Source organism: Rhinolophus ferrumequinum, assembly GCF_004115265.2.
Source record: "Rhinolophus ferrumequinum isolate MPI-CBG mRhiFer1 chromosome 5 unlocalized genomic scaffold, mRhiFer1_v1.p scaffold_110_arrow_ctg1, whole genome shotgun sequence".
Taxonomy (NCBI): Eukaryota; Metazoa; Chordata; class Mammalia; order Chiroptera; family Rhinolophidae; genus Rhinolophus; species Rhinolophus ferrumequinum.
The window spans coordinates 7,653,297-7,676,735 of record NW_022680355.1 but is presented as its reverse complement, the minus strand read 5'-3'; the positions used below and the strand labels follow the sequence as shown (position 1 = coordinate 7,676,735).

At 39.3% G+C, this 23,439-nt stretch overlaps 1 protein-coding gene across 1 annotated transcript in view; it reads left to right on the top strand.

Annotated features, from left to right (window-relative positions):
* PIP4K2A (phosphatidylinositol-5-phosphate 4-kinase type 2 alpha) overlaps positions 1–23,439 on the top strand; it is a 150,713-nt gene that overhangs the window by 113,611 nt on the left and 13,663 nt on the right. Inside the window, exons 5-7 of the mRNA XM_033100702.1 lie at positions 2,414–2,560; positions 6,412–6,450; positions 21,125–21,238. Coding sequence (XP_032956593.1) covers positions 2,414–2,560; positions 6,412–6,450; positions 21,125–21,238 — 300 coding nt within the window. The remainder of the gene's footprint in view (positions 1–2,413; positions 2,561–6,411; positions 6,451–21,124; positions 21,239–23,439) is intronic.

Sequence of the window (23,439 nt, the reverse complement as noted above, 5' to 3'; positions counted from 1 at the left end):
CTCAGAGGTGAGCCGTGATGAAGAGATCACATTTGATCTATTTTTCATATGTAGTAATTTATCTAATCTTAAAGATAGAGGACTTGTAGAATGTAATCTGTATGTGTGTTTTCCTCTGAAAAAAAAAAAAAAAAAGGCTTGTCAATGACGTCCTGCATAGCATTCAGAGGTTCTTTAACATACTCATCAACCTGAATAATGGTGAGCACCCACTCTGTTCCATGGCGTTCTGTAGCTCTGCACAGACATTGTGATCAGAGACACCGTCTACTGGCAGGACCATGATGAGAGTAATCTGAGCAGAACAGCACAAAGAAGGTTGAGCGGCCAAGCTGAAATTGGCGTGTACCCTCCAGAAGCCCCCCAAAACACCTACTCCAGGCCTCCCTCAGAGTAGATGCCAGTACCTGTCTCTGAGTCAATTTGGAGCATAAAGCAGCAGATAGGTGTAACATAAAATTTCTTATCAGAGTTTTGAATGAAAATAATTATTATCTTTGTCACCTGTAGTAGGTGGAAGAGTACAGTACAGCACACAAGCATAGTATGAAGTATGTTGACGTACTGTTATCTGTAAACCTCACAATAACCTTCGAGTTAGAATTATGGTGCTCACTTTCCAGAAAATGAAACTAAAATGATGAGTAACTTCATAACTTGCCCAAGATCCCACAGCTGGTAAATGGAGGCACCAGGACACAAATGCGCATCTCTGTCTCACAAACCTCCCTTTTTTCTACTGTGCTTATTACACAAAGTACACTCCTATAGTCTCCACAGTTTTAAGGCCCATCCAACCATCTTTCTTCAGAGGCGAGGGACAACAACCCGCTTCAGTTCTTTGGGAGACATTTTCCCTTCAACCCAGGGCTATTTATCACCTGGTTTACCTTAGCAAAACTCAAGTCTATTTTTTGAAGGGAGAGAAATAGAAAATGTTCTGCCGATCTGACTTCAAATTAAGAACAAGTTGAGCTAAAACTCAGAAAATATATCAAATTAAAATGTGTAGCTCAATTCTGATTAGTAAACATAAAAAGGAGGGGGGCACACAGAGCATCTTTAAAATCTGCCAAAATTTTGGGTAGCAAAACTCAAACTCATACTGATTCTGTTCATCCTTTCTTTCATGATAAAAACTAAATGCTTAAAAAAAAAAAAACTCAAGATAATTAAATATTATCAGATTTGTTTATTGATGGTGTTTGCCACTAAAAAGTTTGAAAGGGCAAACTTTCTTATTTTTATAAAACGTTCATTGTAAAACAGAAAAGTTCAAGCAGTAAGATAATTTTTAAAAGGAAAAAAGCAATGTAACTGAAAATTCCACCATTAACATTTGGTGACCATTTTTCCAAGGCATCTCTCTGTAAATATGCACAATGAGCACAATTTTTACAATTTTGGAATCATACTATTCATGCTGTTCATTATCCTGGTGATTTCAACACATGGACATAAAAAAGCTGTTTTGAAATCTTCTTTCCCCCTCGGTTTAAAGAAAAGAAAAGCTAACTTTCCTTTGGGAAGTGCAGTGGGACCCAGTTTGTAAAGATTGGCTTTCGAGGAGAAGTGTCTCCATCTTGTGGTCTTTTAGAGTATGGTCATGAAAGACTTCGGAACTCCTGTTGTGTTTTTGCAACTCTACTTGGAAATGGTGTCCAAGCTGGGACTCGACCTATGGTCCTGATGAAGTCCCACATGGAGCCAGAGAAGCTCCGTGTGTGTGGAGAGCAGGAGTGTGCTCTCTACCCTTCACACTGCTGCTCTGATGGGCAGCTTAGCTCCAGACAGTAGAGTCTCAGTGAGAAACAGAAAAACTAGGACTAGGGCCCAACCCTCCCAGCTTCTAACATTGGGCTCTCTCCACAATTTGTTTAATCTGAACTTCAGAAAGTTTCTTTAACTTATTCATCAACGTGGATAATGGTTAGTATCCCCTCTGTTCCATGATGCTCTGTGACTCTCAGTACGAAAGGAGCTGATCTTAGTGGCTGAGTGACTCTTTGTCAACCTCATAAAATCATCATTACGTCTTCTGGGGAGGAAGATGAAGGCCCCAGGTGGAGTGTAATTTCACTTTAATTTAAATTAAAGTGAAAGGATCAATCACTGGTCCTCTCTCCTTACACTGTTATTTATATCCAAGTTTTGACTTTACCAATTGGTGTGGAATGTAGGACAAAAATCTCTCTTTGGAGATAAAGTTGAATTTTCTTATTTGTGTATACATGGTAAATACAGACCCTGTGTTAAGCAGTACAAACGTGGTCATTTTCTGTAAATAAGACCTTAATGGTTGGAGGGTTTCACTCTGTGTAAATGCCGTAGGCAGAAGTGTTATATTTTACATCAGAACAAACACCTTTTAATGCGTTTTTTCCTGTTTCTCTCCTGTTTCTCTCCTCTGCAGTATATAGTGGAGTGTCATGGGATCACCCTTCTTCCCCAGTTCTTGGGCATGTACCGCCTTAATGTTGATGGAGTTGAAATATATGTGATTGTTACAAGAAATGTGTTCAGCCACCGTTTATCTGTATATAGGAAATACGACTTAAAGGTGAGATTGATTTTGTTAATTTTTCTGAAGTAATTAAGCTTACTCGTCCACATTGTAAGTGTTGTAATTGAAGATGCTGAACAGTTACGAGGTGCTCAGAGCTCAAAGCCACCAGGAAACTCGCAGTGCACTCCTTGTGTTAACTGAGGATCACTCGCTGGCTTTACCAGAAGATGCTTGTATGCATTAGAGAGATCGTGCCTAATTTATTCAACAAATTTTTCTTGAACACCAACTCCATACCAGACACTGTTTTAGAAGCTGAGAATGAACTAGTGCGATGAATTAGAATGAATCAGTGCGATGAACTAAAAAGACCAAACCTGATCTCAAGGAACTGACTTTCTGGTGGACAGACAGTAAGTGAAAGACAGACAGTAAGTGAAAGTAGTAAGTAGATCATATAGGATTTAGGAAGTGATCAGTGCTATGGATAGAAGTAAAGGTGGGGAAGGGATACAGTTTTAATAGGGTGTCAGGGGAGGTTTCACTGAGAAGATAGATGATAGTGGAGCAGACATAAAGGAGGTGAGAGAATGAACTGAAGGAAAACATTTCTGGCAGAGGGAACAGACCCTGAGACAAGCTGTTTCAAAGACATTGAGGGAAAGGTGGACCACTGGAATTTCTGGGTGGGGTGTAGTGATCTGAATTCTAGGATCACTGACCTAGAGGGAGAACGCCCCGGTTAGGAGTTGACAAACTCTGACCTGCCTATATGGTGAATCCAGCTTGGCCATTTTTGTCAATAAAATTTGATTGGAATACTGCCATATCCATTGTTTCTACATCACATGTGGTTGCTGTACAGAGTTGAATAGTTACCACCAAGACCATTTTGGGCCACAAAGCCTAAAACATTTACCCTCTGTCCCTTTTCAGAAAAAATTTGCCAAGCTTTGGTCTTCATCAGTGGATCTCAAATATTTTGATTTCAGACTCTTTCACACTCATAAAAGAGAAAAGCTCTTGCTTATGGAGGTTATGAGTACTGATATTTGTAGTGTTAGGAATTAATATGAGAAGTTTTAGAATATTTGATTTAAAATAATAAAACCATTACATGTTAGAATATTTTAATGAAAAATAACGGTATGTTTCAAATCAAAACAATTAGTGAGACAGGTGGCATTGTTTTACATTTTTACAAATCTCTTTAATGTCTGTCTTAATATCAGACAGGTGGAATGTCCTGTCTGGTGTTGCTGTCAGTCTGTTGCGATGTTATTTGAGTGTAGTATATGAAGAAAATCAAGCCTTACCCAAATATAGAGCTGGAAAAGGGGGAGTGGGTGTTTTTATAACTTTTTCAGAAACTTGTGGATATTCTTCTTTCATATTATACCAAATTCTTGACAAATGGTAATTTTTCAAAGCTTATGGGGAATGTGGAATCTGAAATCCCCTCAGTGAACCTTTGTACTCTTTTCGTTAAAATCCATTGGTCTGTTAGCATGCATTGGTCTGAATGCTCCATGCTTTGGTCATTTGGAATGAATGGGTTCACTGAGTTATGTGCTCTTCCAAATATTGACACATTTTACTATACAATATCAAGAAGTCACATTAATATCACCACCAGTCTCATCAGAAAAGTCTTTAACTATTGAGGATCTCTCAAACTCAGGGCGGTAGATACAAGTTTTTAAAAATTCTAATTTTCCATAAAAGCTCAAATTTTACCACTGGCAACAAGTCCTATTAGTTGGTTACTGTGACATGACATCACACAGCCCCCTGCACATAGCCGAGTCCAACAGCTTTGTTCGTCTTTGAGCAAATATATGACAAATGCCTAGATTTGCGTAAATATAGATTGCCAGTTGTTTTTTGAAGTAAAAATGTTATTTCATGGAAAAAGTGGCTGGTTCAGCTCATAACTCAAACCACCACAAAAATGACTGTTCTTAGTCCTTTCATTCTTTATAAACAGAAGAGCTTTATGCATACTTCCTACACAGAATATTGAAAACATGGGTACTCCAGGGTCAAGATTTAATAAAAAAATAATTTCATTGCTTCATCAAGAACATTTGTATATTTATATATAGATACATATAGATATAGATAAATGATAGATAGATAGAAAGATAGATAGATATACAGATACAGATATATTATGACACACTACTCGTACCATTTGGTGCCACTGCTGGATTTGTTCTAAGCTACCAACAGTTGTACCCACCATTGTTTTTGCAATACCATGCAATAACAAGACAGCGAGAAGGCAAATAATGTCTCAGTATTATTATAAAGATAGTTTTGACTTTGCAGACCCCTGAAAGGGTTTTGGGACCCCAGGATACTGAACCACACTTTGAGACATGCTAGTCTAAGGGAGAGAAAATGGTCTGGCTTATCTCCTAACTTCTGGAGTGCAGATAAACTATATAAGCTTCCCAGATACAATCTTTGTCTATCTTGCCTCCATGTCATAACTGTTTTATTGCCTGGAATCCCAGCTACCCGACAGGACTCTCTGGCACTATCTCTCTCACGCAGTCTTTGCACTGCTATGGCCTCTCAGATCCACCAGACCTGGGAATACTGAGACTCCAGCCTGGTGTTGGTTCCCTTCCCAATACAAGGCGCCCCCTCAGTCTCAGTCTCCTCGTGTGTGAATTACACATCCTAACCTGTGCCTGAGCCTCTTGAATAAAAGAAGGTCAGAGAGTAAAGCTTTTTATTTAAGAATGGCCAATCTAGAACGTACTTTAACGTAACCCAAGTTACATATACGTTCTCTTAATAATTGACTATTGCAAGTATTACAGGGCAATAAATGTCTATTTAAGAAGTGGTCAGGTAAACGAATTGCTCCGTTGACCTCTTCATAGTTTGGGTGCCTGGTGCTGGAGGCGAAGGGAGAGCAGTAAATCGGTGTGTGACCTCCTCCAGCCATTTATCCAGAGACCGCCCAGCAGTGTTGTGTGAAACCCCGCGGTGGTCACTGAGCAGCACAAAAAATAAATAGTCCTTGCTGTATTGACATGGTTAGCAATACACTGGCCATTTGCTTCCCAACTTTTCTTTTGCTTTAAAATCTTCCACAAACAAAGGAAAATATCTCTGCTTGAACTCTACCCCAAAGCCCCCGTCATCATGTGAAGTCTTGGCAACCCCACAGCCCTGAGACATAGTTGTGAAAACCAGAGCAGTAGCAGAGAAATTGCTGAGATCAAGAACTGTGTTTTCTTCCACTTTACACCTCTGTGCTCAGCCAAGGGCCTGGCCCAGATGTGGTGCAAGTAAATGTGTGTGTTTGAAGGGATCTCCAAAGTGAAGGGGAACAGCAAGTACCCACAGGGATCTTACTCACAGGGAGTAAAAAGAACATCTTCATCAGTAACTCTAAAACGGGGGCGAGGCAGTCAGAGGGCGAGGACCTGGCCACCCTGGAAGACACAATGTGGGACAAGAGGCATTTAATGCACCAGTGGCCACTGTGGCCAGCTGACGGCCCGCTTCACCTTGGAAGATCATGGCACCAACCATTTCTGGCAAGTGATGCAAGGAGAGCGTGGTTTCGATTCAGTGTTTAGGAAGTAACCATTCCAGTGATTGTCAGGTTTTCTGGCTCCAGCACGAGGACAAGACCCAGGGGAAAGGCAGCACAGGTGGCATGAAGGGAAAGAGTTGGTGTGGAGTGGACAGGAATACCTACGGAGGGAGCAGCACACCGGGCAGAGAGTAGTGATCAGAGAAGGGACACAGCTCACTCAGGACAAGGCTCCAAGCAGAGTTGGTGCTCATCTACTGCTGTGCTCTGCCCTGGAACGTTTGCATATCTTAAACATGACACCCAGTGTCTCTCATGTGCAAGTTTCAATTGTTTCTTTGTGTTTCAGGGCTCTACAGTGGCTAGAGAAGCTAGTGACAAAGAAAAGGTAAGTACTCTGACATAGTCCTCACCATGATCCTCGGCCATGCTTGAACACTACCCCTTGTTTCCTTCTTTCTTTCTGACTTCCATCACTGGGATTCTTTCTGTGTTCCCTTCTCTGCCCCAGAGAGTAGCCCATTATCAAACCCGAGTGCTCCCCTTGTCTTCTCTCCTCAGATCGACTGTCCCATAGCACTTGGCTGAATAATGAAGTAGTTGTTAGTTTTATGTGTGGTTGGAAGAAACTTTTCACATGCAACGTGGTCTTGAAAACTCAGTAACTTATGATCAAGACTGGCAGGTACAGCTCAGCACCAGGGTCCTAAGCCTACATCTGACCACTCACTCGCTGGCCATGACCTCTCTGAGCCCCCGTTTTCTGCCCTGTAAAATGTTGGCTTCTATGAGCTCCAAGCTCTTTTCCAAGGATAAACTGTTAAAATACGATAAGAGTATTTTTTGTTTAAAGAATTAGGGATGAGGAAACTATATCTTTTTATCTTTTCCTGAGTCGCTGGAGAGTAGGACATATTTGAACTACATTTAGTTTACTAAGCAAGATTATAGCAATTCCATCTTGAATCAGTTCGCTTAAGAATTTGGGAAGTAGCTTTCTGTATGTAAACCGAAACTGACCAAAATTGATATTCATTTATGTGAAAGGCACCTCTATATTCAAAGTTATTATTCCTCTTCATTGCCTTGGAACTGTCTTTATTTTTACCACATTATTGAAAAGCTGGGCTCAAGATTTTTGCTTTTGAAATTGAATTCTTTTAAAATGATATTCAGTTTTAGTTTAAATTTTATGGATTTGGAAATCTACATTTTCATTCATAAGTGTTGATAAATGTCTTCATGGTTACTATCCTAGCTTCAGGGACAAAAATAGTGAACCACACAGACATACCTAGCGGGAGATACAGACATTGATTAGAAATGACAGTGCCGTGTGATACTTGGATAGGAACCATGTAAGAAGAGCACCTGACTCCAGCTTGGTGGGGCCAGGGAAAGGCTTCCTGGAAGAGGTAATGTTTGGAAACCTGAAGGATAAGTAGGAATTAGCCAGGGGAAAAGGTGAGAAAGAGCAGCACGTGCGTGAGCACAGCGGGACGCGCTTGGTGCTCTAGCTAAAGAGTGAGAGGGGGCCATGGAGATGTTATGGATATGACGCGGATGAGATGGTGGCCTGAGCTGGGACAGAGGAAGAACATAGATTACAGAGAGATTTAGGAAGAAGAATCCACAGAACTCGGAGATTGAATGTGAGAGGTGAATGGTGCCAGGGAGCAGGTGTCAAGGGGGGGTCGGGGTTAAGCACGATCCCCAAGATTCTGGTTTACACCGTTGGGTAGGTGTTGGTCCTCTTGTTGAGAGAGGGAGCAGCGTGGGAGGAGATATTTCACATGCCAGTGGGGCATCAGAACAGAGATGTCCAATAGGCATGAGGGGCTGCAGAGAGGGTTTCAGCAGGAAAAGGGGCTGGGAAACCTCATGGGAAAGATGATCAGCAAAGACAGGGAAGTAGATGAGGTCACCCAGGATGAATGTATGGAGCAGAAGGAGAAGTGTGTCTGATGCCAGCCCAGAAGAACATAGCCTCTAAGGATGATGGATAAAGGAAGAGTCTTGCAAAAGATCAGCCAAAGACACAGGAGGTGAGCCAGGAAAGTCTGGATCATTTGTCTGAATGCTTACTGAGCATCTATTATGAGCAAGCATTTCCCAGGCATTCTGAGAAGTGCCTCAGTGAATAATGTCCCTACTCTCACAAACTTACCCTCTGATAGTGTCTGGAAGCCAGAGGAAGAGAACTTTCCCCGTACCAGATGCTCCTGCAAGGTCAGGTAGCATGAGAACTGAATACTATTTATTGGACTTATCAACAGGGAAGTTACTGGCGACCTTGTCAGTGATAATGGGTGGGGAGAGCAGAAGCAGATAGCAGAGGATTAAGAAGTGAGGAAGAAGTTTATTGGTTACCAGAGGTTAAGGTGGGAGGGAGGTGGTAGAAGAGGGAAAAGTGAATCAAATATATGGTGATGGAAGGAGAACTGACTCTGGGTGGTGAACACACAACGTGATATATAGATGATGTATTACAGAACTGTACACTTGAAACCTATATAACTTTATTATCTGATGTCAGCCCAATAAATTTAAAAAAAAAAAAAAAAAAAAAGAAGTGAGGAAGAAAAAATGAAATGGTGATCCTTCTTTGACCATTTGTATTTTTACTGTACACTCGTGAATATATTTTTACACTTCCAACCTCCATGGAAATCACCCGGAAGGCTCCAGCTTTGGCCAAAGAAGTAAAAAGAGTAGACTGTCGACTTCATTATTGCTATACATTTGTTCCAGGTGCCAAAGAACTAACTAACAGCTGACATCTGTTGAGTGCATACTATATGCCAGACACTGTTTGAAATTTTACATGGATTTGGTCATGTAATCCTTACAACCACCTTATGAGGTTGGTGCTATTATTGCTTCCTCTGAATAAATGAAGTTCCTCACAAGACAGAAACTTGTCCAGGGTCCCACAGTTACAATGTGATGGAGCCAGGGCTCCAGCCCAGAGCTCTCCTTTCCAGCCACTATATTAAATGTGCTATTCTAAATGTCTGCGGCTTCTCTCTCTCCTTTTTTGTAAAGGACATATTATCAAAAATACATATGAATCATAAAGATGAACAAGGCAACACTCACTACATTGGAAAAACCATTGGTTTAGAGTTAAATATGGTACTAAAACAGTTCATTCCGAGTCTTGATTTAAAAATAAAAAAGTAGTGAAATAAATTGTTTCATTCCCGACTATGTTGGCAAAACAACTGATTCATATTTCCTCCATATGAGGAGTTGGCATTTTTGGAATACAGCCCATGTCACTATATCTTACATTGACTGTTTGCACAGTAAAATCGTCTACATAATTGCCCTGGGGAAGAATTCAGTGCTCTCTACTTTCTCGGCTTGAAGTTAACGATAGCTGTTCTTCCAGAAGGAGAAGCTCCAAAAGGCCAACCACCTGTCCTTCTAGATCATAAGCGCTCGGTGGGAAGGGGCGAGAGCATATCTCTTGATGATATGGAATGTAAAAGTAATTAAAATCGGTAATTGATGAGGGAAGTGTATGCCTGCACTGGGACATGATCTCTCAGATATGGCAGTTTGTTTAGAATCCAGCCACAATGAAGTAACATGTACCTACCTATATGCACAAAAATAAGTGAAATGTATTACTAGAGCTGAACTCATAAAAACATTGGGTTTTTAAGTTTTAAAATTTTTTCTTGCTTTCTTTTTTCTAGCAGTTTTCAGGTTGTCTCTCCATGATCAGTTAATATGTTTTACTATTCCAAAAAGCATGCTATTCTTTGTCTTCACAAATAAAACCTTAAATGTTATCTAAACAATCACTGTTAACTCTAGTTAGAAATATTTGGAGAAGGCTAAAATTATTTCTTTTCTACATGTTAGCCTTTTATAAATGAAACCAAGTGATTTGCAAGAATATTATGTCCATTGTTTTCATTGTGTAACCCTATTCTCTACAAAATGATTGTCCTGGTACAAAGAACAATTTTCATAGAGACTCTCCATCAACAAGACTTAATTAGTTATCTGATTTCTTAGTTTTTCTTTCATTTGAGTCATTATAACTGTTTTGATGTCCCATACTTTTAACTTGTTGATGACAAGTTTTAAAACTGTCATTTCAAGTATTTGGTGATATAGGTGCAGACAAGTCCCATCTCTTCGTTTTCAGCTTGACACATAATTAGTGATTTGCATTAGCATAATAACGAAGATGGAACAGAAGAAATAAACAAGTTCTATTCCAAATATAATGGGATCACTTTCGTGGCAACAAGTATCAGAGCACCATGTACAGATGTCTTGAATTTTAAAAAAAGAGCAGAACAGTGCTTTTATTTTTTTTAAACCGTTGTCAAATTCTGACAGCTGTTATGATGTGTTTTATTCTTTAATTCTTCCCTTTTTAATGCAAGGCCATCTTCCATTCATGTCTTCAGCAGTTTAGCCTGCTCTAAATGAGACAGAGAAATGCGAATCTCCCTGGTGGTCGATCTTCTCACAGCTGCGCTGCAATTCCAGTGTGACATCAAATTAGTAATTATAGCTGAGCGGACGGCTTTTTACAAATGACAGTCTTAGCATGCTGCTGGCAAGCAAGCTCCTCAGCAGGGAATCGGAGCAAGTAAAAGGAAACATTACTGGATTCACTTGATTTCTGGGGGATTTGACCTGACTCTTTAAAAAGCCCGATAAAAAGAGAGAGAGAGAGAGAGAGAGAGAGAGAGAGAGAGAGAGACTGAGACTGAGACCTAGGGATTTACACAAACAGGCATTTGGTCATCATTCTGCACAGTTCTTCTCAAAACTCATGTCTGATTTTATTAGGTAAAGTAAAGCCTGTGTAATGGAGTCCTAGGGTCACAATAAGAAGATTCCTTTTAACTTATAACCTTCTTCCTGGAACCCATTTGAAAGAAAACAGCTGCCGTGCAGTTGGCATTTGTATAACTTATATTGGCAATAATCATTGTTGACACTTTGATAATGGGCTACAACAAGCCACCTTGGCAATTCTTAGGCACTGTGAATTGCACTAGCAATTAAGTGACTCTCACCATCTCTGACATTTTACCTATTAATGACTGAAGGCTCTGCGAATTAATCGTTAGTAACCTCACATCGAAAACTGCTTTCCTAAACCAGTTTTCAGCATTTCTTTTGTGATCTTTAGATCTTAACACATTATACTTAATGACTACCTCTATCCGGTTCTTCACGCTGCAGTAAAAGGTAGGCTGGGAGCATAGTGTACAAAAGCACAGCAGTGTGTGTTTCTGAGAATCTTCCTCTGGCTATCAGTCACAACGTGCTTCCTTTACCGTGTCAGTGGATGATCAGTTAAAGGGAGATTGTCAAGGCTTTTAGGTGCTGAACTCGGGATGCTTTAACCTCTAAAATTCCTTCTCTCCCAAGATGGAAGTGAATCATTTCCATTTGCCAGTCACTGTTAGGAACACCTATCCCGAAGCCCAAAGTGCAGGGGAAAGTTTCCCGTCAGAGCAGAAGCAGGGCCTGTTTCTCAGACCTTAAATTAAAGACAGCACCAGTCACATCTGCTCCGTGGCTGGAGAAGCTTTATAAAAGGGGTTTTGGCAGGGGGAGGGCAGCAAACAGAGCCTTAGGGACCCTGACTGAGTCCCAGCGCCCGCCCTGCCATTAATGGAAGTTTGTGGTTTGGGGAATAAATCATTTCACGTTGTCCTCATTTGTCAAATTAAAGAATATGATTATATCATTGGTTCTCATGCTTTAGTGTTTGTGAGAATCTCTTCTTTCAAATGAAGCTTTCCATTCCTTCAGAGGTGCTCTTCAGCAGCAGACTTTTAGAAGTCCTGGACTTGACAATCACTAAAATTCTGTCTGTTTTAGGTATGGGTTAAGGCCATTGCTATTAGTGATGGAAAAAATGTTCTGAACCGTCATATTGTATCAGCAGATATCTGAGCGAGTCTTAAGAACCCTATAATGTAAACCCTGAGGTTTATTCTGGGAAGTGGAGTTTTTAAGATTCAGTTCATTTGAAATATTTCCCAGTCGGTATGAGTGGCACGTGCAAAAGAGAGAAGATCACATGCAATGACCTGAGCATCTCCCAGATGACAGTGTTAAACTCGTCAACCCAGTCTGGCTTATGGTGGTGTATGAACTCTCAATTGCTTTAGATTAACTTTTTTCCCCAGTGGAATGAACTCATCTCAGGGTTGAGTTCATCTCAAGCACACATGAGAACAGTGCTGTTAGCTTTGGGAGTTTTCTTCTTAAGCGGGAAACTCTTATTCACTGAGTTCCATACAGAGTTGGAAAGGGGAGAAGACTCCCAAAATTTAGTATGTGGCCTGAATTTAAGCCAAGCTGCTGCAGATGTATAATTATTAAAATAATAAAATTATGATGTTCACTAGGTAACTAGTGTTAAACCAGTAACTACAGGACTTAGCAAACTTCTTAAGTTTTCAGACATTGACATTTCTTAGGTTATCACCATCGATGACTGTGCAACAGAATCTTCCAATCAGATTATAACAAACCTATTTCGTATGTCTTGCATGGAGCTTAACTGTCACAGCACAGCCCATGGAGGAAAACCAAACCATCACCTTTGACATCGCCACTTAAGGGGCCATTATGTTCTGAAATGTATGACAATATTAGAGAAGGAATAGGTACCACTTTTTAAAATATTAGCTTCAAATTTTTAGGGAAAGTAAATAACCAGCAGCAAGGTTCCGCCATTCTTAACTCTTCTAAATTGCAAAATCATGATAGGGCTTACCCAGTTTTGTGCCTCTTAATTGCAGCGCTGTTTCACAAGTATGTTGAGGTATATTGTCTTCTCTACATTTACACATAAACAGATTCAAAATCAAAACTTTCACATTCACATGAATATGTCACAAATGTATATGATATCCTTTTGGAAATTACAAGTTAAATGACCCATTGGATCATTTCCCAAGCCACAAACTTGTATAGACATTCTGCTTATGTTGATAAAGAAGGTTGTTTTCTGTCCTTTTTTTAGGGAAAAAAAACACCTGTTATCTTTGCTATTTCTGAATGAACTCTACCCATATTCACTAATTTGCCTTTTCAAGTATCAAATTTGTGGCTTGGATGTTTTCAGAAGCAGAGCTGATCTTACTATAAATCTCTTAACATCTCTTATTACCACAAAATTGATACCGCATGTATTCATTCAAATTATCTGTGTCCTTGCTCTCATGTAAGGATTACCTAAAATTCTCTCCCTTACAGAAATATTTCTGGAGTATATTTTCAGCCCCACAGGCTGATTTTATGAAGTTTTTGGCAAGTTTGGTGAAAGGGGATTTAGTCTTTTTTGCAAGTTTATTTTCATTTAGGTGAGCTTCTAATAACAAGTAAATCAGGAACATAAGCAGTTCTGAACATGAGACAATAATTAGTACATAGTTTTAATGTTGTGTATTCAGCTCCAAGTGTTACAATACGGCCATCAAAGGGACACCAGGCAGCAAAATTTGACATCAAGGCTTACAATTAGACTTCTTTTAAATGGGTTGCCAAATGAGCACATCCAAGAAAAATTTATTTCTTTCTGAAATACAAGTCCTTTAATCACAGAGCACTATGCTGTGTTATCCTTTGCATTGAAACCTTCTGGTACCAAAATCCTGTTTACATTAAATACTCAAGTGTGACAGGAGTACATTTCACCTTCCCACTAAGATTTCCATCCTGGCTAAAATACAAACTTGGTTCTATGTGATACAGATTTTGGCTTTGTACACTTTAAATACATGTATTTTTTTCCTATTGCTAATGGCAATTTAAAATACAACAGACTCTTTTTGTATAATTTAATGTAATTGTAGAATGATAATAAAATCCCGTATCGTTTTAGTTTGAAGTCTGTGTATTTGAAGTTATGTTTTGGACTGTAAATACAAATTTCAAATATTTCTGATTTTTTGAAAAAAATTTTGAGTCATCTAAAAGATCATTAGATGTTTTAAGTCTTGCTAAAATGAAATTTCTCTATCATTTCTGGCTTTACTAAACTTTAAAATGTCCATTATTGCTAAACTCCATGCAAATGGCCACAGTCATACATCAGACCACAGAACCTAATGATATGAGTAAATGTATATATATATGTATGTATATGTGTGTATATATGTATATATATTTACTAAATATGTATATTTAACAGTTAACATACATTAAAAACAAGTAACATCCATTTGAAACAAATAGAAAATTTAAATCCTCGTAAACGTTTATTTTTGGGTTTTGTTTTCAGAGAATCTGCAATATTTTTAGTGATTTGCTCTATTAAAGTTTTTATAAAAAGTGCTAAGTATTTTTATATTAGAAGGGAGATTCTGATGCCTTCTCTCTCTCTCTCTCTCTCTCTCTCTCTCTCTTTCTCTCTCTCTGTCTCTCCTTCCTTTCCTTTCCTTTCCTTAACTTTCCTTCTCCTTCTCCTTCTCCTTCTCCTGTCCTCTCCTTCTCCTTCTCCTTCTCCTTCTCCTTCTCCTTCTCCTTTCCTTCTCCTTTCTACAATTCTAATGGGAAGAGCAGAGCTCTGCCCTCCCAGGATCCACACTGTCTCTCTGGCCACCTCCTTTGCTCCCAGGTCTTTTTCTAGTGAGCTGGCCACAAAAGCACATGTTCATTTCTGGAAAATGAGAGCTCTAAATTTTGTAGCTGTTAGTTCTGCATATTGTTCCCTGTTTCTTAAAATCTCAAACCCTTAGCCAAATCTATCCTTGGAGATCATTTAGATCTTTTATTGAATCCTAGAGAATAAGGAGTAATTATTTACATTCAGAAGCATTTATACATTTAAACTTTTACCCACATGTTGGTTATCGTCAGGCTCCGACTCAGTAGCTTGCATATCTTGATTCTCACATCCACGTTCATTCGTGTCTTAGTTACACATAAGCCAGTTTTGACCGTGACCAACACTGTGACATAGAGTGTTTCTTACTCTTGAAGAATATAGACTTGCTGAGGGACAGACTATAATACTGTGCTTTAAAAGAAACCAAAACCTTTTCACCCAATAATGTAATTACAAAAAGGGAGAAAAAAAATATTTCTAAAGAAACAATTTTCTTCTTATACCTCATAGCAATGAGCTTATTACTCTCTGATATTTGGGTTAATGTTTTGTGGCTACTAAAATTTCAGGTAATGAATTTCTGCTTTAGGACAGCAAAATGATATTCACTAAATTACTTAGTCTTATAATGTATTCACCAAGGAAAACTAACCCATGGAAAATTAAGGTAAGACAAGAGTCAGCAAATTTCTGTCTTTGGCCATGTATATAAAATTACTAAGTTTTATTCCACATTAATAAATATAAACTTAGATACCTTATTACTTCAAGAAGTTAATTTACCCAAGTTTTATTATCATATAAGAACATTTTATCCTCATTTGGTATTCAAGAAGGGTATATTCAGTGAGGTTTTCCAATTAGGGATAGCTTTTGCAGTGACCACAGAGGTTTATCCAGCCGGGACAACTCATAGCTGAAGTTTGGAGAACAGGGTAGGGAGCTGGAGCAGACACCGCAAGGGAATAAGCCTCTGGCCAGTATCGACTTTAATACACCTAATGTGCCCTCTACGAGATGCGGAAATTAAGTTCACGAACTAATCCTAGCACAAGTGCTAACAAACCTCATTGCTGAATATCACTATGGTCACCTTAGAAGTACTCCCCTGGGGAAGCTATGCACCAACGCCAGCGCCTAGTTCACCCTTGAAAGCAATTCTGGAACTCTTTTTCAGGAATGGCCGTCAGAGCTGTCATCGTATTACCCTTGATGTCATGAATGTCATCAAAATGTCTTCCTTTCAATATTTCCTTTATCTTTGGGTAAAGAAAGAAGTCATTGGGGGACAGATGAGGTGAGCAGGGAGGGTGTTCCAATACAGTTGTTTGTTTACTGGCTAAAAACTCCCTCACAGACAGTGCCGTGTGAGCTGGTGCATTGTTGTGATGCAAGAGCCGTGAGTTGGTGAAAAGTTCAGGTCATCTAACTTTTTCACGCAGCCTTTTCAGCACTTCCAAATAGAAAAACTTGGCTAACTGCTTGTCCAGTTGGTACAAATTCATAATGAATAATCCCTCTGGTATCAAAAGAAGGTTAGCAACATCATTACAACAAGTTTGCAAACTTAATTGTCAGACCTCATATGTCCCTCATATCTGCTGCAGTGAAATGAGATAATAACCTTCCACTTGTGTACGCTAAGTTTGTGTGCAGGAAGTAAAGAAAGTGTCTTCAAAGTGTAAAGGAATATGTAGAGAATTCATGTGAGATATTTGTGACTAATGAGAAAATCTAAAAACAAAGATTTTAAACGTGGTAGACTATGTTTAAAGAGCCCATTCCTTTTAAAAACAGGAAGGCTAAGAGAAGGGCAAGTCTGTATTCTTCAATAGTAAGAAACACACTATATAAAAATACTGGTCCTGGTCAATGGCTTAGATGGAAATAGGCGCAAACTAATATAGAGTGAGTTCTTATTGCCAAGCACGGTGTGTTTTGTGGCATTTACTTCATACACTAACCCTATTACATAGGCATTATTAACTTTCCGTTATACGGATCAGAAAACTGAGGTCTGGGCACATGAAGCACCCATTCAGAATATCACAGCTAGAATAAAAATGTTAAATACGCCAACATGTTTTGTTTTTTTAATCTTGCTCTGTATTTATTAGTGATGAGCTTTTGTCTAGGTACACAAGCCATACTTGAGACCATGGCCAGCAACTAACAAGAACAATGTTTGTATGTAACCCTCCTTGTGGCAAGCACTGGCCTAAGCTTTTTACATATGTGAACTCATGTAATCTCACAACAATGCTATTTGCTAATCCCCGATTAAAGATGAGGAAACAAGTAACAGAGAGGTTACGTAACTTGATCAAAGTTACACAGCTAATAATCGGAGGAGCTGAGATATAACCCAGGCAGCCTGGATTCAGTCTGTGTCCTAAGTAGAAACCTGGACCATGCTGAATAGACCTGGGGTCTGGCATCACCCAATAGGAAAGTGTGAGGGATATTCTGCTAATTTTACCCAAACAGTAGAAGCGGAATAGCCAAGTTGCAGGGAGAATGGTGTCTCTGCTTATGACTTTAGCTGTGTTTGTGAATTTCCATGTCACATTCATTGAGATGATTGCCATTTGGGGCCCACGCCACCCACCCCAGTACAATGCCCTCATACAAAAGGAAAAATGACCTTGTCTCATTCAACTTGGGCTGTACCGAACTACACAGCCTCAGTCAGCTGGCCAGGGCTTGGGAGCAGCTCCAGAGGCCCCCAGGCAGCAGTCGTGGCCCAGGGCTGGGCAGCCTGGAGCGGGGGAGCACAGCAGGTCCCTCCCATACCTCGTCCTCCGTGGTGTTGCCTCCCAGCACGTATGAGTGTGCTGCTGCAATTTGCCCCGTCACATTCGGGGGCTCCTGATCTACACGGAACTGACCGGGAGAAATTAATCCAGAGCGAACAAGGACTTAACCTGCTACCACTTCAGAAAGGTTGCTGACCACTGGCTGGACGCCAGCCTCCGAGAGTCCACAGTTAAGAAGCGTTTCTGAGCTGATGTCTTTCGCTCGGGTGGGTTCCTCCGGCCTCTGGCTGCTTCTGCGTGGAACTAGAAAGAGTACGAAAGGCACCCATTACAGAAACAGACCGAGTGACTTGGAGGCTTTCAAAACTCCTCAGTGCAAATAATTCAGTGTCGCAAAGCAAAAGGTAGAAGCCATTGCTGTTCAGTGATTTCTGGGCTGCTCTGCAGGCATCACCTTTGTGGGTAGTGTGGCACCAAGAGATCAAGTTCATTAATTTATAGCATAATAGTTTATCTCCCTTTTAAAAATTGTTGTGCTTTTAATATAAATGCTGCTCATTTTCAGAGAGATAAATTGAATTTTTTTAAAAAGGTAAGCAGTAAGGTTTTCTTGAAGGTGAATCATTGTTAGGCGACTTCATCTTTGTCATCTAGTCCTTAGTAGAAAAGAATGACTGCTGTAAAGTTCTCTTTTTTATGAAAATATGTTGTATGTACTCTCAGACTTTAATACCAGTTTTAAATCTAGGCAATTTATTGAGTGCTCACAGCGACGAGGATGGTGATGACAAGTGTCACCCACTATTTCCATGTGTCACACAGGTTTTGGTCAAATTCTCAGAACAACTCTGCCTTAGCCAGATGACCAAGCGTCAGAGGGTCTGGGTTCCCATCTCAGCGGGAGAACAGGCTTACCCGGTCCACTCGCCAGGCTCACCTACCAGGCTAGTCAAGTTGCATAATCTCTCTAAACTCAGTTTCCTTGTCTGTAAAAGAAGCTTACAGATAATACCTAAGGTTGTTGGGAAGAGTCAATGAGATGAGGCGCTTAAATAAATTGATAAATGTCAAGTGCTTGTTAGCATAGTACCCAAGGCTGTTGCTGCTGGTGGTGGTGTTTTCCCCATTCTGCACATAAGGCAACAGCCTGGAGAGGTCCAGAAACCCAGCCCTGGCCCTTGACAAGTAAGGGGTGGGGCCAGGATTGGAACCTCAGGATTCATGTCTCCAAAATCCTGGTGCTCCTAAGCACTGTGCCATCCCACAGACACTTCGGGGTGAGCGTTTTTAGACCAGTCTCAGATCCCTCTAGCAGTTGCCCTGCTAAGGACCTGCCTTTGCCTCTTGAGCCTTTCAATAATATAAGCCTTTAAATCTTTTAACCAATCTGGTAGCCCTTTTTAAACTTGATCCCTAGTGCCTGTGAAATTCACAAGTAAGCCTAATTATACGGTACAGAGTATGCAAAGTATTATGAGGTAGGATTATGCTTTGCCTGTCACATGAGGTAATTCTGCTGGGGTAAACCTGAAGTGACACTCATGTTCATTAATGTGACTGCTATCAAACACGTGTCTACTGTGTCATTTACTGCCTTCTCTTTGATCTGTCATCCCTGCCTTCAGGTTTCTCTCACTCACACACACAAAAATCCCTCTCCCCTTCTTTTCTTACACATATAAAATGAGTTGTGGAGTTGAGGCAGATATCTTAACCCTTATCACCCCCACCCACACACACCCCAAAACAGACAGAAACGCCCAAGTTGTCTAATTGGAGAATCGCGATCCTTCGGCATCTCTGTTTTTGTGTGTACATAGATCTGGCTTCAGCCCATTCTTCTGAGGTGCTTCTAATTCTGTGTTTTGGGCAATGCCCACCGCTGAATGAACTTGTTGAACTTCAGATCCTTGCATTTCCTTCACGGTGAAACTTCATTTTGTTTAGAGTTCTAATGGAAGAAGAACTAAGGGACCGGTGTAAGTGACTCAGACATTTAACATCAATGTGCTACCTTCACATTCAGGGGTTTCTTTTACATGTATTACATTATTGTTAAGGTATTAATGACAAATTTGGAGGGTAAGTCAGCCAGGCCCCTCCTTCATTTCTGTGGAGAATGGCACTGCCTTTTTACTTCCTCAAGACTCTAGGACTTGGCATAAAAGTATTTGAAAGGAGATCAGTCTCCCCCCAAGAACTGAATTATTTATCTGTACATTTTACATACTCACGCCGCCTTGTTTTCTGCCTACTTGCTTTTGTGTCTTTCATACTAGATTATAAACTACTTTAGAATAGAAGTGTTGATTAGTTCATTTTTGCATTCCTGTACATGACAGTCATTCAGTAACTGCTTATTGAATTGAATCTTTGGATTTCTGATCTTTGTTATACCTGCTTTGCAAGGATAATTACTTTGCCAGTAGTTATGTCAAATTCAAAATTACAAAACTGAAAACTTTCTCAAAGTTAAAATGAGTAGCAAAGTTACTGACTTGGAAATGCTAATATATGTGCATATGTGTATGTGCAGAAAGATGTGAGTAGTTTACTTACATGTGTATCCCTTAGAAAATTAGGAGAAAAAGTGAGTTCAGGCATTTGAAGGATGTTTCAGTAGGTATGCCCAGTGAGTTCTCTTTTATTGCGCTGAATAAGGAGGGAGGCAGTGTGGGGACCAGTAAGGAGAATAATGTTCTTTCCTTGGATTTTTTTCTTTTTTTCATTTAATCTCAGTTATAGAAAAAAGAGTCATTTAGACATTCATTATTTTACTCAGAAAGGCAATATATTATGCTGGATTCTTTTCAACTGGAAGAAATAAGCTATGGTTAGCAGAAAGGAGGGGGGCAGTTTTGATTGGTCTTGAACTCTCCCAGAACGCAGGTTGCACCAAGTTAAATAGAATGATCCACAGTATTTGAAAATTATATGCCTATATTATCATATAGCACAAGCTAGAGTTTTTCTGCTTGTGACCCATGTTTTGATAGCCATCCATTATTTTGTGTTGGTCAACGTAAGTAGTTTAGTTGCCACCTTCTTGTTTATAAAGGATAACATTTCTCATCTTAATATGTTCTATGCTAAAAGAAGACATTCTCCTTTGACATTGTCCAAATGAAAACAGAATTTCTGTCTTGGTCTGGTGGTGAAGAGGCAGGCATGGAAAGGCGGATGGCTACCCTCTGGCTACGTTTTCTCTGACTCAAAAATTAGATACCGGTATGATTATGGACGGTGCTCTTCTGAGAGAAGACAACATGTTATTTGTAACATGAACCAGCAAAGGCTACCCAAAAAGTGTGGGGGATATGGAGTTGGGTTGTACAAGTAAGGAAATTGAGGGTTCCTGACAATTCCAAGAATACAAATTCTATACTTAGAAGACTTCTTGTAAGAAAGTGAATCTAAAAAAGCAGACCGGTTCATACCTATGAAAACCATGAAATCTGTTACAAAATCCTTATAATATGGAGTAAGTACCCCTGATCCTCCATTCCTAGTGGGAATCCTTCCAGTGTTTATAGCTCATTGATACTCAAGCTACCTCACATTTCCTTGCCTTGGGTAAGACCTCGCAGTGAACAGGGCAAACTCAGTTTCCAGGCGCAGAAACTTAACCTCCAGGATTGGGAGGCATACGTGTTTTTTAGATTTCATTCATGCCACTTTCCCATTCTTTTCCTCATTTGTTTTAGGCCAAAGAACTGCCAACTTTAAAGGATAATGATTTCATTAATGAGGGCCAAAAGATTTATATTGATGACAACAACAAAAAGGTGTTCCTGGAAAAACTGAAAAAGGATGTTGAGGTAAGAAAAATCAATATAAAGGACAGCCCCATTGTATAAATGTCAACACTGTTGGTCTTTAGGAGCTTTTTAAACCATCTATTTTAATCTGCACAAAGGCAAAAATATATATTGTACATTATCCAAATCAGATATAAGCAGGTGCATCTCGTATGGGATCTGGTTTGAAAAAGAAGTGTGCTGGTTCAGCAGCTCCCTCCTTTAGATGACAAACAAAAGAAAGTGCCTGCTATCTTCTGATGGCTATCCCCACCCTCGGGTTTCTACATTCTTTGTTGGTAGGGATACCCTGGGCGCAGTTAAAACTCATTCAGACTGACCGCTCACAGGCACCAGAGTTGGGTTGGAGGGGAATGACTGCATTTTGTCAAACAGCAGAGCATTTCAAAAACAAATGTTTAGTAACTATTTGAATTTGGGGTTTCCTCCATCGACTCCACAAATTGGTGTTAGTAAACATAGCCTTGATCACTTAAAGCTTCACTATTTCTACCAGCCTCTATGAAACTAGCATCATTAGCCACATTAAACCATCCTTACGCATCATGGGAACAGCACGAGTGCACTTTGGACACTAGAGTCATGGGGGATTGTTGTGGAAAATAAAATACTATCTGGAAATGGGCTTTAGGTCTATAATGAATTGATTTTCTTTTTAAATATTTTTTTTGTTTCAGAATTAAAAATACACCTTTTTCTTTCCTTTTGTTTATTTAAAGGCATTGCAGCTCTCCCACTGGACTTCGTTATATAATTCTTTTCGAAATAAATTCAGGAAGAAAGTTATTTTCTTGAAATGCATTAGATCACAAGACAGTGCAAAGAAAATTCTAATTTAGACTGATATTAAACTAAGTGTTTCTTAGTTGTTATTGTTTATATGTTCGTGTATGTGTGTGTGTGCTTTTTTTTTTTTTTTACTTTGAAATACAGTTCTCTGAATACCACTACAGATCTGCTACTTAGCGGCATTGTGGATTTTCTCTTTCATGTCATTGAGCAAGAGCAATTAAAATGAACTGAGGCCAAGACCGTATGTCGTGCACTGGATCACATTCCCCACGAGGGCAGAAGAAACATTACAGTTTCTTTTTGAATCTTTTAACGTCTCTTTCATTGCAAGACAGTCAGACTGACCAAGTTAGTTCATAATTATTTTTGGTAGTCAATTATTTTAATTTTGAAAATTTACATTATTTTAATCTACGTGGTGCGTATACTTGGTTTAGAACCAAATATTTGGTTATTTGTGAAAGGTATGTGTCTACTTAAAATAAAAATCGATGTGTTTGCTTTTATTACATAGCATTTTTTCTCCAGTCTTTCATTAGTGAGCATTTACTTTTCCTCAGTTGTTAGTGGTTATTATTAAAATGTGTACTAGTTAAGCATTTCCCCCTTACCTTTGGGGTTAGCTTGATCTAACTGATAACTAACCATAGGTAGACATACCCTCTTTTGGATTTTTATTCATTAATCAGCAAATCTTTGATCCTGAGAATAACATTGTTTTAGCAATTATGGTAAATAGTCCTTAGGGTTATCTGTGATCTGCCAGAAAATTGTTTTCATTGTTTTCCCTGTTGGCTGTGTATCACTATATGATAGAGTCCAGAAATGCTGTAACAGAAGCAGTTCAGATTTACAGTTGAGTTACGTAAGGATCCTCTTAGCCCTTTTGTTGTCTCCAATAATGTCGTTGATTAAAGGATTTGGATAGTTTAATCCCTTACATAGCTCTCACACTTAGCTGTTTTGTTGAAATAGAAGCAGGGCATAAAGAATTCTTTCATTTTTAAAAATTCTCAATGGTTGATAAAAGTGTCTTTAGTTTTGAAATTCATGCTGAAGCATCATTAAATTTTTAAGCAGGTAATTATGGTGAAGTAGCTTGACACCTGATCTTGCTAATGAGGCTAGAATTTAATCTAATTTACTTTCTTCTTCAGTTTCATGCTCTCTAATGTATCTGACTGGCCTGTTAGTTTGAGTACAGTTTGCGGGGAAGTGGGGAGGGATTGGTTTTTACTTGCTGAAAGTAAAAAATGAGTTTATTGCAGCTTAATAAGTAATCTGAGAATAGTGAAAAACAGAGGCTGTTTTTTGTAGAAAAAAGAATTGTCATTTGATAATCTACCTTTTTACTGCAATTAAAATCCTATTCTATTTGTGCCAGAAAAAGTACTTTAGTTCATAGCTAA